The sequence below is a fragment of the Mus caroli genome, chromosome 13 (genome assembly GCF_900094665.2).
Source record: "Mus caroli chromosome 13, CAROLI_EIJ_v1.1, whole genome shotgun sequence".
NCBI lineage: Eukaryota > Metazoa > Chordata > Mammalia > Rodentia > Muridae > Mus > Mus caroli.
In genome coordinates, this window is record NC_034582.1 from 62,627,978 (window position 1) to 62,641,943 (window position 13,966).

Consider the following 13,966-nt stretch of genomic DNA (forward strand, 5'->3'; position numbering starts at 1 on the left):
AAGAAGAAGAAGAAGAAGAAGAAGAAGAAGAAGAAGAAGAAGAAGAAGAAGAAGAAGAAAGAATATGAAGAAGATATCAAAAGATAAAAAGATCTCCCAAACTCATGTATAAATAGGATTAACATAGTAAAAAATGGCCACCTTATCAAAAGCAATCTACAGATTCAATGTACTTCCCATCAAAATTCCAACACAATTCTTTATAGATCTTGAAGGAACCATTCTCAACTTCATATGACAAAACAAAAATCCCTAGATAGCTAAAACAAACTTGAACAATAAAAAAAAACTTCTAGACACATCACCATCCCTGATTTCTTAATATACTATAGAGCAACAGTAATAAAAACTGTATGCTATTGGTGTAGAAACAGACATGTTGATCGGTGGAATAAAAAAGAGCCAGAAATAAACCTACACACCTATGAACATTTCATTTTTGACAAGAATCCCAAACCATACACTGGAAAAAAGAAAGAAATGGTCTAACTGGATATTTGCATGTAGAAGAATTTAAAAAGTTACATATTTACCACCCTGCACAAAACTCATGACCTCAACATAAAACATATACACTATATCTATTAGAAATGAAAATGTGGAGTACCCTTGAATACATTCGTATAGGAGATAACTTCCTGAACACCAATAGCTCAGGCACTAAGATCAACAATTAATAAATGGTGCCTTATGAAACTGCAAAGCTTCTAAAAGGCAAAGAACACTGTCAACAGGATAAAACATGAGCCTACAGAATAGGAAAAAGTATTTGCCAATCCCACAGAGAGCTGATATCCAAAATAAACAAAGAACTCAGGAAGTTAGACATCAACAAACTGAGTTACCCATTTAAAAAATGGGGTACTCAGCTAGGCAGAGAATTCTCAACAGAGGAATTTCTAGGTAACAGGAGAACTAGAGGAATGGCTAGGTAACACTTTTAAAAGGTTCAACATATTTAGTCATTAGGTAAATGCAAATCAAAGTGACTCTGAGATTCTACTTTTCATCCATCAGAATAGCTAAGGTCAAAAATTTAAGTAACAGCACATGCTGGCAAGGACGTGGATCAAGAACACTGCTCCATTGCTGGTGGGAGTGCCAACTTGTACAACCACTATAGAAATCAGTTTGGCAGTATCTCAGGTAACTGGAAATAGTTCTACCTCAAGACCTAGCTATACCATTGCTGGGCATATACCCAAAGATCTTCCTGCATACCACAAGGACCCTTGCTCAACAGTGTTCATAGCAGCTTTACTCACAATAGGTATAAACGGCAAACAATCCAGATATCTCACAAGGAATCAGCAAAACAAGGACATCATCAAATTTGCAAGCAAATGGATGGAACTAGAAATGTAACCCAGACCCAAATGGGTATGCATATTAGAAGTGGATATTAGCCATAAAGTAAAGGATACACATGCTGTAATATACAGATCCAAAGAAGCTAAGTAACAAGGAATGTTTAAGGGACAATGCTTGGATCTCACTCAGAAGTGGAAATAAAATAGTCAGATGTGGATGGACAGATGGACGTGGGTAGGGAAGGCGATAGGGAGATTCTAGGAGAGAGGACCAGAACAGTGAATGGAATTAGATGGTGGGCATGGGAAGGGGGATCTTTGGAAAAAGTCTGAGATCAGGGATGCAAGAGGCTCCATGGAGTCTATGAGGGTGACCCAGGCTGAGTTCCTAGCAGTGGGGAATTTGGAAAGTAAAGTGGCTTTCCCCTGTAGTCAGGTAGGGTTCCAATTGAAAAGATAAGGACACCAACCTGTGGACAAAACCTTAGACACAAAATTTGTCATACCTACAAATAGTACAGGGAGAAAGACAGAGAAGAGACAGGAAATGACCAACCCCTGACTACCCCCAATTTGCAACCCCTTTTCTGGGCAAGAACCAATGCCTAACACCATTAATAATACTCTGTTTAGTCTTGCAGACAGGAGAATGGTATCTACCAGCATCTGACAGAAACAGATGCAGAGAACTACAGCCAAATATTAGAAGGAGCTCAGGGACACTCATTGAAGAGTAGGGGGAAGTATTGTAGGATCAGGAGTGGCTATGGGCTCCACAAAACACCAACACAGTCAGTCTGATCATCAGTCGCAGTAACATTAGGAGGAAATGAAAAGAGCCTGCAAGAAAAAGGGCAGGACTGCACAGCATAGGAGACTGGACTCCTCCCTGAGGAAGAGGAAGAGGAAGGAACCCCACAGATTACTGTCTGGATGGTGGTGATACCATATGTGAAATACAGTAGTAGATGCAGTTATCATTTTCCATCTGTAGAGCCAGAATGCTGTTCTGGGAAAATTCATTTAAAATCATAAGAAACCACCAGGGGGGTAATGACAGAAAACAACAGAGGTGATGCAAAGATGACAACCATTCCCTGCAAATACAGAGGAATACTCAAGCCAGACAAAGATAGAATCCTTTCCCACACAGGAAATGCAAGCAGGTTTCTAACCCCAACACTAGTCATTAACAGAAGGATGCTAGTGAAAATTTGGATGTAACATTTCAAATACATTCGACGGAACTTCTTAAAGCCCATTTGTAAGTTTTCATAATTAGAAGATGTCAATTGGATGGATTTCTATCAGGGCACTGGTGCTCAGAACTGAGACCAACCAGAAGTAATTACCACATAGAAAAAGAAAAGCTATGTTTTAAGAATCTTTTTAAAACCTATGGTCTCATGTAGCCTAGGCTCACTTTGAGTTGGCTATAAAGGAGGTGATGATTTTGATTCTCAGGATTCCTGACTCCTCCCCAAAAAGCAGAAGTGACAGAAATGTGTCATAGAATACACTCAAATTCTCTTTTCTGTCATAGAGCTGTTTAATTAAAAATATATATGGATATAATGTGCCTATAAATTGTATATGAGCACGATGCTGTACTCTCTCTACATTGTAAGGAACGTGTTTTGATGTATAAGGCAGCATGCGATTCCGACTTCATATATTGTTATTTTTTTTTCTACAGATTAGCAAAGTTAACGAGGAAATGTCTGTTACCCTAGGTATGGTTAGAAACTCATTGAAAATCCCAGTAGCTAGGACAAGGTGGTCTGAAGCCCATGATTTCTGGGAGTAGACTTGAATGCCATGAGCCAGGCTCTGGCTCACTAACCCTTGGTTTGACTGAAGAGTGACAATATAAGCAAGATCGCCTGAGATGGGGGGAGGGCTGTGGTGGAGTAACCCTGAAAAAAACAAACACACACACATCAAGTCATCTCTTATATTTGAAAAGGAGTCCAAATTTTGGACAGAACACTTATTAAGAGGATTATTGTCTAGTGATTTTTAAGCAGAAGGGCAAATTCCATATTTGGGCAAACACCGGTTCATACCAATTACAAGATTACTCTGTGTCTATGTAGCCATGTATTGTGATGGTTCAAGTATAGGATTATACATTCAGAATTCTTTTCAACTCGAGGCATCCATAAATCCAACAATTCATTGCAAAGGAAAAGAAACTAACATTCCATAAAACAATCACCCTCACAGGTCTCTCTGTCCCTGGACATTAGGGAGTTTAGGAAGATTTGTGAGTTCAAACTGGAGTAGTGGACGGGATATAAAGTTTAGTAGGCACTAGATGTCCACGTGTTCTGTATGTCCCGAGAATCTAACTACAGCTATGTAAGCACAGGCAGAGCACGTTTCCCCAGTAAAGATGAGTGCGCTCCCGTCAGCATCTCAGGCACAGGCAGTCAGCAGACCCAGCCTGCCCTTGCCATCCTGTTGTTTCCAACCTTCTCCCCCTTCAAACCTGTGCCCAGGGTCAGTGGCCCAGCCTAGGTCAACACAGCATCTCCAGGTCAGCTCAAATCAAGCTTCTTCAGCGCCCGTCCAGCCGCCCTGCACAGTCCCTCAGATCTGCAAGATGGCGCTGTTCCCTGCACCAACCTCCATGTCAGAGATCCAAACGCAGGGCTCAACAGGACAGCCGCCTAACTTTGGGGAGAAGCTTAAGTTTGAAAATCAAATGCGGAAGTTTGATAAGAACAGCCAGCCTTTTGGTGACGTCAACGTGGTAGGGACTACATTTCCCACAAGTCAGTGCGAAGAACTTCCAGGAACCCACAGAACTAGTTTGTTGTCCACCAGAATTCCTGCCAACCTTGAGTAGGTTAAGTTGGGAAGAAACAAGCATCTGCAGATGGGCAGACAAGGGCATTTGGACTCTTAAAGTCCGGTGGTCGCAGCACCCTATGTTAGCCTGTGCGTCGAACCTTTTACAGTGATGTTTACCACGTTTCCTAGTTATTTCTGCTAGGACGCTGTGGTTTTAAAGGAATTTAAAGTATTTTACTACCATATGGAAAATTCATCAGTTACTTTACTTAAAAATATGGAAGCTAATTTAGTACTGAGCATTATCTCTTGAAGATGCTCTTGAAACCATCCTTGGTGACCCTGATTGTCTTGCAGCATCTCAGGTGGTTAAGAGAAACATATTAAAATTCAAAGCTAATCACCACCAGGTGGTTTCTGAGCACTGTTTTCCTTCTCTGCATCTCTCCCAAGGGGAAGGGGGCAGGCAGGCAGAGCTCTTGGGATCACAGTGGTATATGTACAGAGAGACAGGAAAATTAATAAGGAACATCAAACCTAACACAGGAAATCCTATAGTGCACAATGGACCAAGGCTGAGCCACTGCCCCTGGGCACAGGTTTGAAGGGGAAAAGGTTGGAAACAATAGGATGGCAAGCGTCCTTGGTCCATTGTGCACTATAGGATTTCCTGTGTTAGGTTTGATGTTCCTTATTAATTTTCCTGTGTCTCTGATGATCCTGTCATCGTTCATATTTCACCATATTTGAACATCAGTGGTATCTGCCTTAAACTTCCCACATTTCTCTGAAGCAGAAGGTCAAGATAATTCCTTCTCAAATACAAAGGTATCAGAAATGTGTTCATATAACTGTCAGATGAGATCACTGTATTAAAGAAGTTACACTGGAAACATGGAGTATTGAGAATTCCCATCTCTTCTTTGGAAGGCTTATTCTTGTGCAGTTCATGCTTGAGTCAAAGTTACAAAACCCCTTGCTAGCTGTCTGGGAACAGTAGTATGCTAGCAGCCTTCAGATGAACATGTAGAACTCTCAGCTCCTCCTGTACCATGCATGCCTGAATGCTGCCATGTTCCCTCCTTATTACTGGACTGAACCTCTGAACCTGTAAGCCAGCCCCAATTAAATGTTGTCTTTTATAAGACTTGCCTTGGTTGTGGTGTCTGTTCACAGCACTAAAACCCTAAGACAACTAGGCTGTGTACGATTTACTGAACTAAGACAGAAGTTGGTACCAGGAGTGGGATATTGTGATAGGCATGACCACGCATTTGTCTGGAAGAATATGGATTTGGGGACTTTGAATTGGGAAGCAGTAGAATGTTTCAAATGGAGCTTAAGGGGCTATCCTAGAAAGAATATGAAAGACTTTGTTGCTGATAGTGATGTGGCCTACAGACTGTTTTAGTGGTATTTTGGTGTTTTTTGTGGCTGCTTTTTGCCCTTATCTGATGAATCTAACTGAGTCTAAGGTAAAGAGATTTATATTAATTGTATTGACAAAAGAAGTCTGAAAAAAGCCCAGCAGAGACTTTGTTCTCTGGTTAAGTTTCATGAAGAGCATTTTGAACAAGCTTAGCAAGCATAGGAAAAAAATATAAAATATATGGTTCAAGTCTTAAAGGGACACCAAGAAGTGAAATGGAGCTGAATCCTATGTTCTAGAAGATAACAGCTTGAAGGATTTGGGGGCAAGATTTCATCCAGCTAAGTTTAGATCCAGGCATGGTGGTATACACATTTAATCCCATCATTACAAGGGACAAGGCCATGCAGATCTCTGAATTCAAGACCAACCTATAGTGCAAGTTCCAGGGAAGCCAAGTTCAGGCAGTGAGGTAGTTGGAAAACAGAAAGCTGAAAATAGAATAAGGGCACCAATTTCCAGTGCCAGCAAGCAGTAGAACATGGTAGCTTCAGCCATGTGGCTCTGGCTTTAGAGTGAAAACAGAAGGTACTACTGGGACAATTGATGGCTAGCTGGAACTAAGATGTTAGTGGTGATTAAGAAGAGTCCAGCATCATTGAGGTGAAATCTTCTGGGAACTATTTTCTGAGCACACAAAGAAACTGTGTTTCAGAGATAGCCAAGCTTGTACCTTGTGCTACAGCTATACTTGGTAATATGTAAGAGTCACCCAGGTGGTACTGGTTTTGAAGGCATGAAGTGGTCATGAAGAGCAGCTGAGGCTTAGCACTGTGAGAGGTCATGAAAGGACATTGGTGAAGGTGCAGCCTTAGTTGATGGCCCAGGACTGAAGGGGTCATGCAAAGGATTCGAGGCTTGGCACCATGAAGAGATCTTATGAGAGGCTATTGTTGGTGAAGCCTAGCTTCAGCAGAAGACCCCAGTGTTTTGAAGATGTCATTACCATGGGATAATAACCTAGAACATCAGTAGCAGTGGAGTAGATCAACCTGAGCCTCTAATGCTACAGAGAGCAGAGCTGGAGAAGGAATATCAACCCTTTGAAGGAGGCCAGAAGACTGTCTATGGATATGAGACACTGAAACAAGAATCTACAATATTGAAGTTGCCTTGAAGACTGCAAGATTTTCGAGATGCCAGATTCATAAAATATCTCTGGAGGAATACTACTTATAGGGAGTGGAATCAACCCAGGAAAACAAGTTTGTTGTAGTCAACAAAGATTTTTTTTTTAAAAAAAGGAGTTGGAGATCTGAAGACCACTTTGACATCAGACATGAAAATGCAGAGTTTGGAGTTTGTCCAGCTGGTTTCCTATCTTGATTCAGGGATTACAGTTAAATGTTTGGATGGATATCAGAAGAGACTTTGAACTTTGGATTTATGACATTGTTGATACTGGTATAGATTTTAGAAGTTGGACTAAATGTACTTTTTAAATTATGCTATGGCTATATATGGCCCGCTGAGACTCTTGTGTTTGAACAAGTCTATGAGGCAAAGGAGTGGAATGTGATGGTTTGTATATGCTTGGCCCAGGGAATGGCAATATTGAGAGCTGTGGCCTTGTTGGAGTAGATATGGCCTTGTGGGTATGGGCTTTAATACCTTTGTCCTAGCTGCCTGGGAATGCTACTCTGCTAGAAGCCTTCAGATGAAGATGTAGAACTCTCAGCTCCTCCTTTACCTTGCCTGCATGGATTCTGCCATGTTCCCTCCTTGATAATACTGGGCTGAACCTTTGAACCTGTAAGCCAGTCACAATTAAATGCTGTCCTTTATAAGATTGCTTTGGTTGTGGTGTCTGTTCACATCAATAAAACCCTAACCAAAACAACTAGGATATTTAACATTTCTTTACCTAATACATTTAATCTAAATCTCTTTAAATTGCTTCATCCTCAGGCAGAGTATTTTGAACAGGAAACAGAGTAGCAAATTCTTCACCAAACATCACACACACACACACACACACACACACACACAGAGGGGGGGGGGGCATGTCTGTGAAATCTTTTGAGCCAGTCCCCCACAGTTCAAGTCACCCTCAGCACCAAAGTCTTCCATATTCTTACTAGCATTTCCCATTAAGCCCTTCCTAAAGCACTCCACTGCTTTCCAAATCCATACTCTCCAAATCCATATTCCTCCAAACAAAAACATGGTGAGGCCTATCACAGAAAAGAACCAAGTCCCTGGTACCAAGTTCTGTCTTACTTAGGGTGTCATTTCTCTGGAGGGACAACATTATTAAGGCAACTCTTAGGAAGGATTTAATTGGGGCTGGCTTATATTTTCAAGGGTTAGTCCATTATCATCGCGGGAGGAAACATGGTTGGGTTTAGGCAGACATGGCACTTGCAGAGCCAAGAGTTCTACATCTTTATCTGTGACTGCCTTCTGGAGACAGCAAGGAAGAGGATCTGGATCATACTGGCCAGACTTGACTATATGTTTCAGACATCAAAGCCATACCTCCATTGTGACATGCTTCCTGTAGCAAGACTGTACCTCAAATGAGGCCACTCCTAACAGTGCCTCTTCCCTTGGACCAAGCATGTTCAAACTACTGCTGTCTCCTTGTCATACAATAATCAAAACACTAAAGATTAGAATCAATTTCTCAATAAATAGGCATAAACTAAATTTTCAGTAAAAAGACATAAACTAACTGAATGGTTGCAAGGCAAAAAAGACCACCCTGCCATCTACAAGAAATACACCTCAACATCAGAGATAGCTGTCAGCTCAGAGTAAAGGTTTATAAAAATATTGTCCAAGCAAATGAATGTCAGATAGAAGGTGGTGTAGCTATTGTATTGTATTGTGTAACAAAATAAAATCCAAACCCAAATTAATCAAAGAAACCAAAGAAACCAAACTCATGAAAGGAAAAATCCATAAAGATGATGTTTCAATTCTTAACATCTATATCACAAATGCAAGGACCCATGACTAAAAGAGAAACATTACCAAGCTTAATCCCACATTGGCCCTAACATATTAATTGGTGGAGAGTTCAATTCCCCACTCTTACCAATGGACAGGTTATCCATTCAAAAGCTTAACAAACCAACAAAGATAGCATCAATAACAAACATTAAACCAAATAGATGTGTCTGATACCTGCAGAACATTTCACCCGAAAACAAAAGACTATACCTTCTTTTCAGCTCATATGGAAATTTCTCTCAAACTGACTACATACTCTGTCACAAAGCAATGCTCACCAGACATACGAAAATTGAAATAACCCACTGCATCCATTCAGACCACCATGGATTAGACCAGAATATTAAGAACAACAGAAACAACAGAAATCCTAAAAATCACAGGGAATCCAAATGTAGCCACCAGCTCCACGGAGAACTTTTTCCTGGAAGGAAAGCTGGGGCTGTATGAGATGGACAGCAAGAGAAGAGTGAGACCAAGACAAAGTTTCTGATCAAGGCCCAATGTTTAATCCTTGAGTCTAAATTTTAAAGGGGAAGAAACCCGTCCCCTGCTATGCCAGGATCTCTTTGCTTTGTCAGGATCAGGAAAACAAGCTCAGTTGCTCAGCAGATAGTGGCTTCTGGCAGGAAGCTGCAGATGTGGCAGGACAATAGGCCTTACCTAGGTCAGAATATTCTACCTGAGGTGGGCTAGCAAAGGTGGGCAAAACAAGGTCTCATTCAGCCCACTCAAAGCTGGGAGGACGGCACATCTAAACAACTCTCTCCTGAATGAAATAGATTTTCAAAGCAGAGCTAAAGCCAATAATCCTTTTTTTTTTTTTTTTCTTTCGAGACAGGGTTTCTCTGTGTAGCTCTGGCTGTCCTGGAACTCACTCTGTAGACCAGGCTGGCCTCGAACTCAGAAACCCTCCTGCCTCTGCCTCCCAATAATCCTTGATTATTTCAGAGAAATAGAAATGAAGGAAACTTTTCAAAATTCATTTTATGAGGCCACAGTAAGACGGATAATCAAAGCCGAGCGTGGTTTAATCCCAGCACTTGGGAGGCAGAGGCAGAGGCAGAGGCAAGCATATTTCTGAGTCTGAGGCCAGCCTGGTCTACAGAGTGAGTTCCAGGACAGCCAGGGCTACACAGAGAAACCCTATCTCAAAAAACAAAACAAAACAAAAACAAAAACAAAAAAAAAAACAAAACAAGATGGATAATCAAACTACACAAAGACTCAAGGAAGAAAGACAATTACAAAATCAGCATAGATGCAAAAATCATTAAAGTTTGTTCAAAGCCAATCTAAGAAAACATCAAAAATGTTATATAGCATGACCACTAGGACCATTCCTCCCAGATATAAAGGAATGGTTCCACATTTTTTAAAAAGTTAGTGTAATGTACCATATAAATAAACTTAAAATAAAACTGCATGATCATCATATTAGACAACAAAAAAGTCCTTTGACACATCTTAATGACAAAAGTCTTGGAAAGAGTAGACATACATTGGACATAGCTAAATACAATACAGGTGATTTACATCAAGCCTATTTTCAACAGCAAATTAAACAGAGAGGAACTCAAAGAAATTTCAGTAAAATCAGCAATAAGGCAAGGTTCTCTCCTCCCTCCATATCTATTGAATACAGTATCTGAAGTTGTAGCTGAATAATTAGTAAGCTGAATGGAATAAGGGGATCCAAATAAGAAAGGCAGAAGTCAAATATCATTTTTTGCAGAGAGATACAAAGAACAAATGGACTAAGGAAAATCAGAGGAACAACACTCTTCACAATAGCCAAAAATAACATATAATATATTGTGAAAATTCTATGTGGCAAATGTAAGACTTGTTGGACAAAAGCCTCACATCTTTGAAAAAAATAAATTGAAGAAGATATCAGAAAGTGGTATTGTCATATCTCTAGGACCTTTAAACTTCAGAATAATGACACAGAATAGTATTAATATTTATTTTATCTTAGGGCTTAGCTAGCTACCTCACAGCTAACATATCTAAATTAACCTGAGTTTTGTAGTCCATATCTGCTACATGACCTGTTACTTTTCACTATGTCAGTCCTGGCACCTGTTCCTTCCACCTCAGTGTGATGTTGGAGAATAAACCTGGCAATTGATTCTTCCCACAGAGCCTCTCTCTGCCCCCAAAGTGACATCATTCTTCTCCAGCCTCAGCTATTGGCCATCAGTTCTTTATTTGAGACAATCAGAAGGTAAGAGAGGTATATGTTTACAAAACACTGATGCAGGGAATGAGCCATAAAAATAACAACACCAAAGTCCATGCATCAGTCGACACTCTCCTGGTAGACAAATCAATATTTGAATAATACAAAGAAAACCTTTATACACTGTACAAAATTCTATCCCAGTATCTCTTCCTTTTTAGTCTAATGAATGTCTTTTTTCTCTAAAATCAATACATTTTAGATGAAAATTTTCATGATCTCCCTTCATCCTCATCAGAGACCTGACAAGGATAAAATTACCTGAGAAAACAGTAAATGCAGAGCAAGAAGCTTCCAAAATTATAGAAACAACAGAGACTACTAGCTGCCTGGACAGTTACCCACATTCCTCTGCAACACTTGGGCATCCATCTTCAGCCTAGAAACCTAGAATACCTGACAGGATTCTTGTTAAGCAGGGATATAGAAGGATAGTCATACTTTGTCCCTGCAGTCAGTCAACTTCTCGGTGTTCTATTTGTCCACACTTTGGATGACATACTTTGTGCAGTCTAGGCAAAGGTAGGTTTTTAACCAGTAGCTACCTTTGCCATATTTGAATCAGACTACAGTGGGAGGTTCTTTGGTGCCCATCATCTTCTTGGAAGTAGATTGGTGGTGCTATCAGAAACTGATGTGTCTCGCTGTCACAAAAAGACATTTATTATTAAAGCATCTTAAATGCCATATCCTGTAGATATCTGAAGTGTTTAAAAACTACCTATATGTCAAAGAGATATCTGAGTATGTAGGTTTTTTTCTAGCCATTTATCTGTTTAACTTTGAAAACAGCTACAGGAGGGCAAACAAAGCTTATTTTCATAAATAACTAAAGAAGTAGAACTAAAGAAGACTGATTAAATGACTACCAACTTGTATTATTATAATTATCCAAAACAGTTTGAAATAGTAGCCTTTAAAGACTGTAATTGTTTGTGTAGGATACCTAAAACATGGTGAAAACATAATATAGAATTTTGTAATGTAAAGAACCTTAAATTTGTATCAATAAATCAATCAATTCTATACCAATGTAAGTTATTTGGCCTCTTGATGGTCTTTAGTTTAAACAGAGTCAAAAATCTATCCTTTCATCTTATTATTTATATATACCATTTTTCTTTTCATCCCCTCTCCACTACTTTGCCCCTAGGACAAGAGAGAAAAGAAAGAAGGATGAAAGAAAGACAAAGAAAGGAAAAAGAAGAGATTCTTGAATCTTACCATTTTTGCTTTGTTTCCTCTCAAACACCATTAACAACTATTGACCAAAATCCCCTTAAACAATTACAAACTTTCATCATACATGGAAAAACCCACCCTGCCTTTTGGAAATGAGACTGTTTTCTCTTATATTTCTTCTTATATTTCAATCATTCCCTGTCACCATCAGAGGAATTCAGCCACAGATCAATTAAAAGATTTAATGCCTGTTGTTAAAAGTACCATTGCTCTGGATGTAATCAAGGACAAAACAACTTCAATAGATAAAACAAAAAGTTCAGGATAGACCACAAAAAAACAAAACAAAACAAAACAAAAACAAAAAAACAAAAAAACCAAGTATTTGGTTAAACTGCTATAGGATCAGAGACTAAAGCCAGAAACACAGATAAATGACCTTGAAATTGAAGGTGTAATGAAAAGGTCAGCTTAGGAACTTTGGAAAGGTCATGAAACACTTGCCCCCCTGAAAGGGAGAGACTAATTTGCATTTCTCTGACAACAGGGCAGAACCAACCTGTGGGTGGGGATATACTCCCTAGGACCACCTTCAGACAAGGGATTCCCTAAACACCAATCAGTTTAAAGGGTGCATTGTTCTGCCAATCATATTGTGCCTAGTTGCTAATACTCTATTCTGCCTCTGGAAACCACATAAAAACTCCCTGAATGGTTGCTGGGGGTCGCTGCAGATCCTTCAGATCTGGGAAGACCCAAGTGCACTGGAACAATAAATTCCTCTTGCTTTTTGCATCGATCCTGGCTCTAAGTGGTTCACTCAGAGGGTCCCAGATAAGTTAAGCCTCCCCGGAGTCTTACATAATAGACATGGGAGCAGATGTAACAATAATTTTACCAACATCTTGGCATCCAGATGACCTTCAGAGGGTAAATATCAGCTTCTAGGGACTTTATTTATGGTGTAACAACTTACAAGTTAGGTCAGGTGTGTAGGGCCAGAAGGATAGATATATGAATAAAAGCAATATGTGGCGGATATAGCATGAATTTATTGGGACATGAGTTGTTGCAACAACGGAAAACACAGACCAACTTTCCTCCACTCTCAGAAAGGATCCATTGTCTGGCACCATCTGGAGAGGGTAAAGGTTGATATTCCAGAGATGTTTCACTGTGGAAAACACAATGTGTGAGCCATTTTAGGCAAAGCCTAAGAGACAAGTCTCTGGAAAGATTCCTGCTACAATATGCCTTTACTGTTAATATTAAAATTATATTACTGAACATTTGCTCACCTTGATTGGGCAGGATCTCTACAGATCTAATGAAGATTCACTGTTTTGCAGTGATGCTATTCAGACAAATATATGACTTCTTAATAATAATAATAATAATAATAATAATAATAATAATAATAATAATAAAAACTAACAAGAATATCCATGATACAACTCAGAGCCAGAATGAAGTTTACTATGAAGGAAGGCCCAAGTGAGGATCCTTCCTTCCCACTTAGAAGACATAATAATCTCAGAAGACAGAGGGAGGGAAGGACCTTTGTAGGAGAGGGGATTGGGAAAGAAAGAAAGGGCAGGGGGCACTGGGGTGAGATAGGAGTGAAGCAGAGAGGGACAGGAGAATCAATGGAAATACGAAGCTGCAGGGGGTGAATGGTGAGGGCAGTGATCTGGGATGTGAGAGGCCCACAGGAATCAATGGGGATGACCTTAGTCAAAATGGACAACAGTGAAAAGATGGAGCCTGAAGAGAAGACATCCTGTAGATAGACAGGGCCCCCAATGGAGGAATGGTGACATCCAACCATCTTCATATTTTCACCCAGTATTGTTCCTGTGTAAAGGAAATACAGGGACAGAAATTGAGCAGACACTGAATGAAAGTCCATCCAGGCCTGGCCCAACTGGGTATCCATCCCAAGTGTATGCACCAAATCCTGACACTATTACTTATGCCATGCTGTTCTTGCAGAGAGGAGCCTAGCATGGCTGTCCTCTGAGAGACTGTACCAGCATTTCACTGAAACAG

General features: G+C 40.0%; 1 protein-coding gene across 2 annotated transcripts in view; it reads right to left on the minus strand.

Moving 5' to 3' along the window:
- Positions 1–4,005, minus strand: part of LOC115029105 (zinc finger protein 728-like) — a 19,484-nt gene extending 15,479 nt beyond the window's left edge. The window contains exon 1 of one of the 2 annotated variants that reach the window (XM_029468585.1): positions 3,939–4,005. In XM_029468585.1, the coding sequence (XP_029324445.1) occupies positions 3,939–3,944 (6 nt within the window). In that variant the 5' untranslated portion in view covers positions 3,945–4,005. Of the gene's footprint in view, positions 1–3,801 lie in introns of both variants that reach the window. The other variant, XM_029468586.1, reaches the window with a different exon arrangement.
- Positions 4,006–13,966: the final 9,961 nt, after the last annotated feature.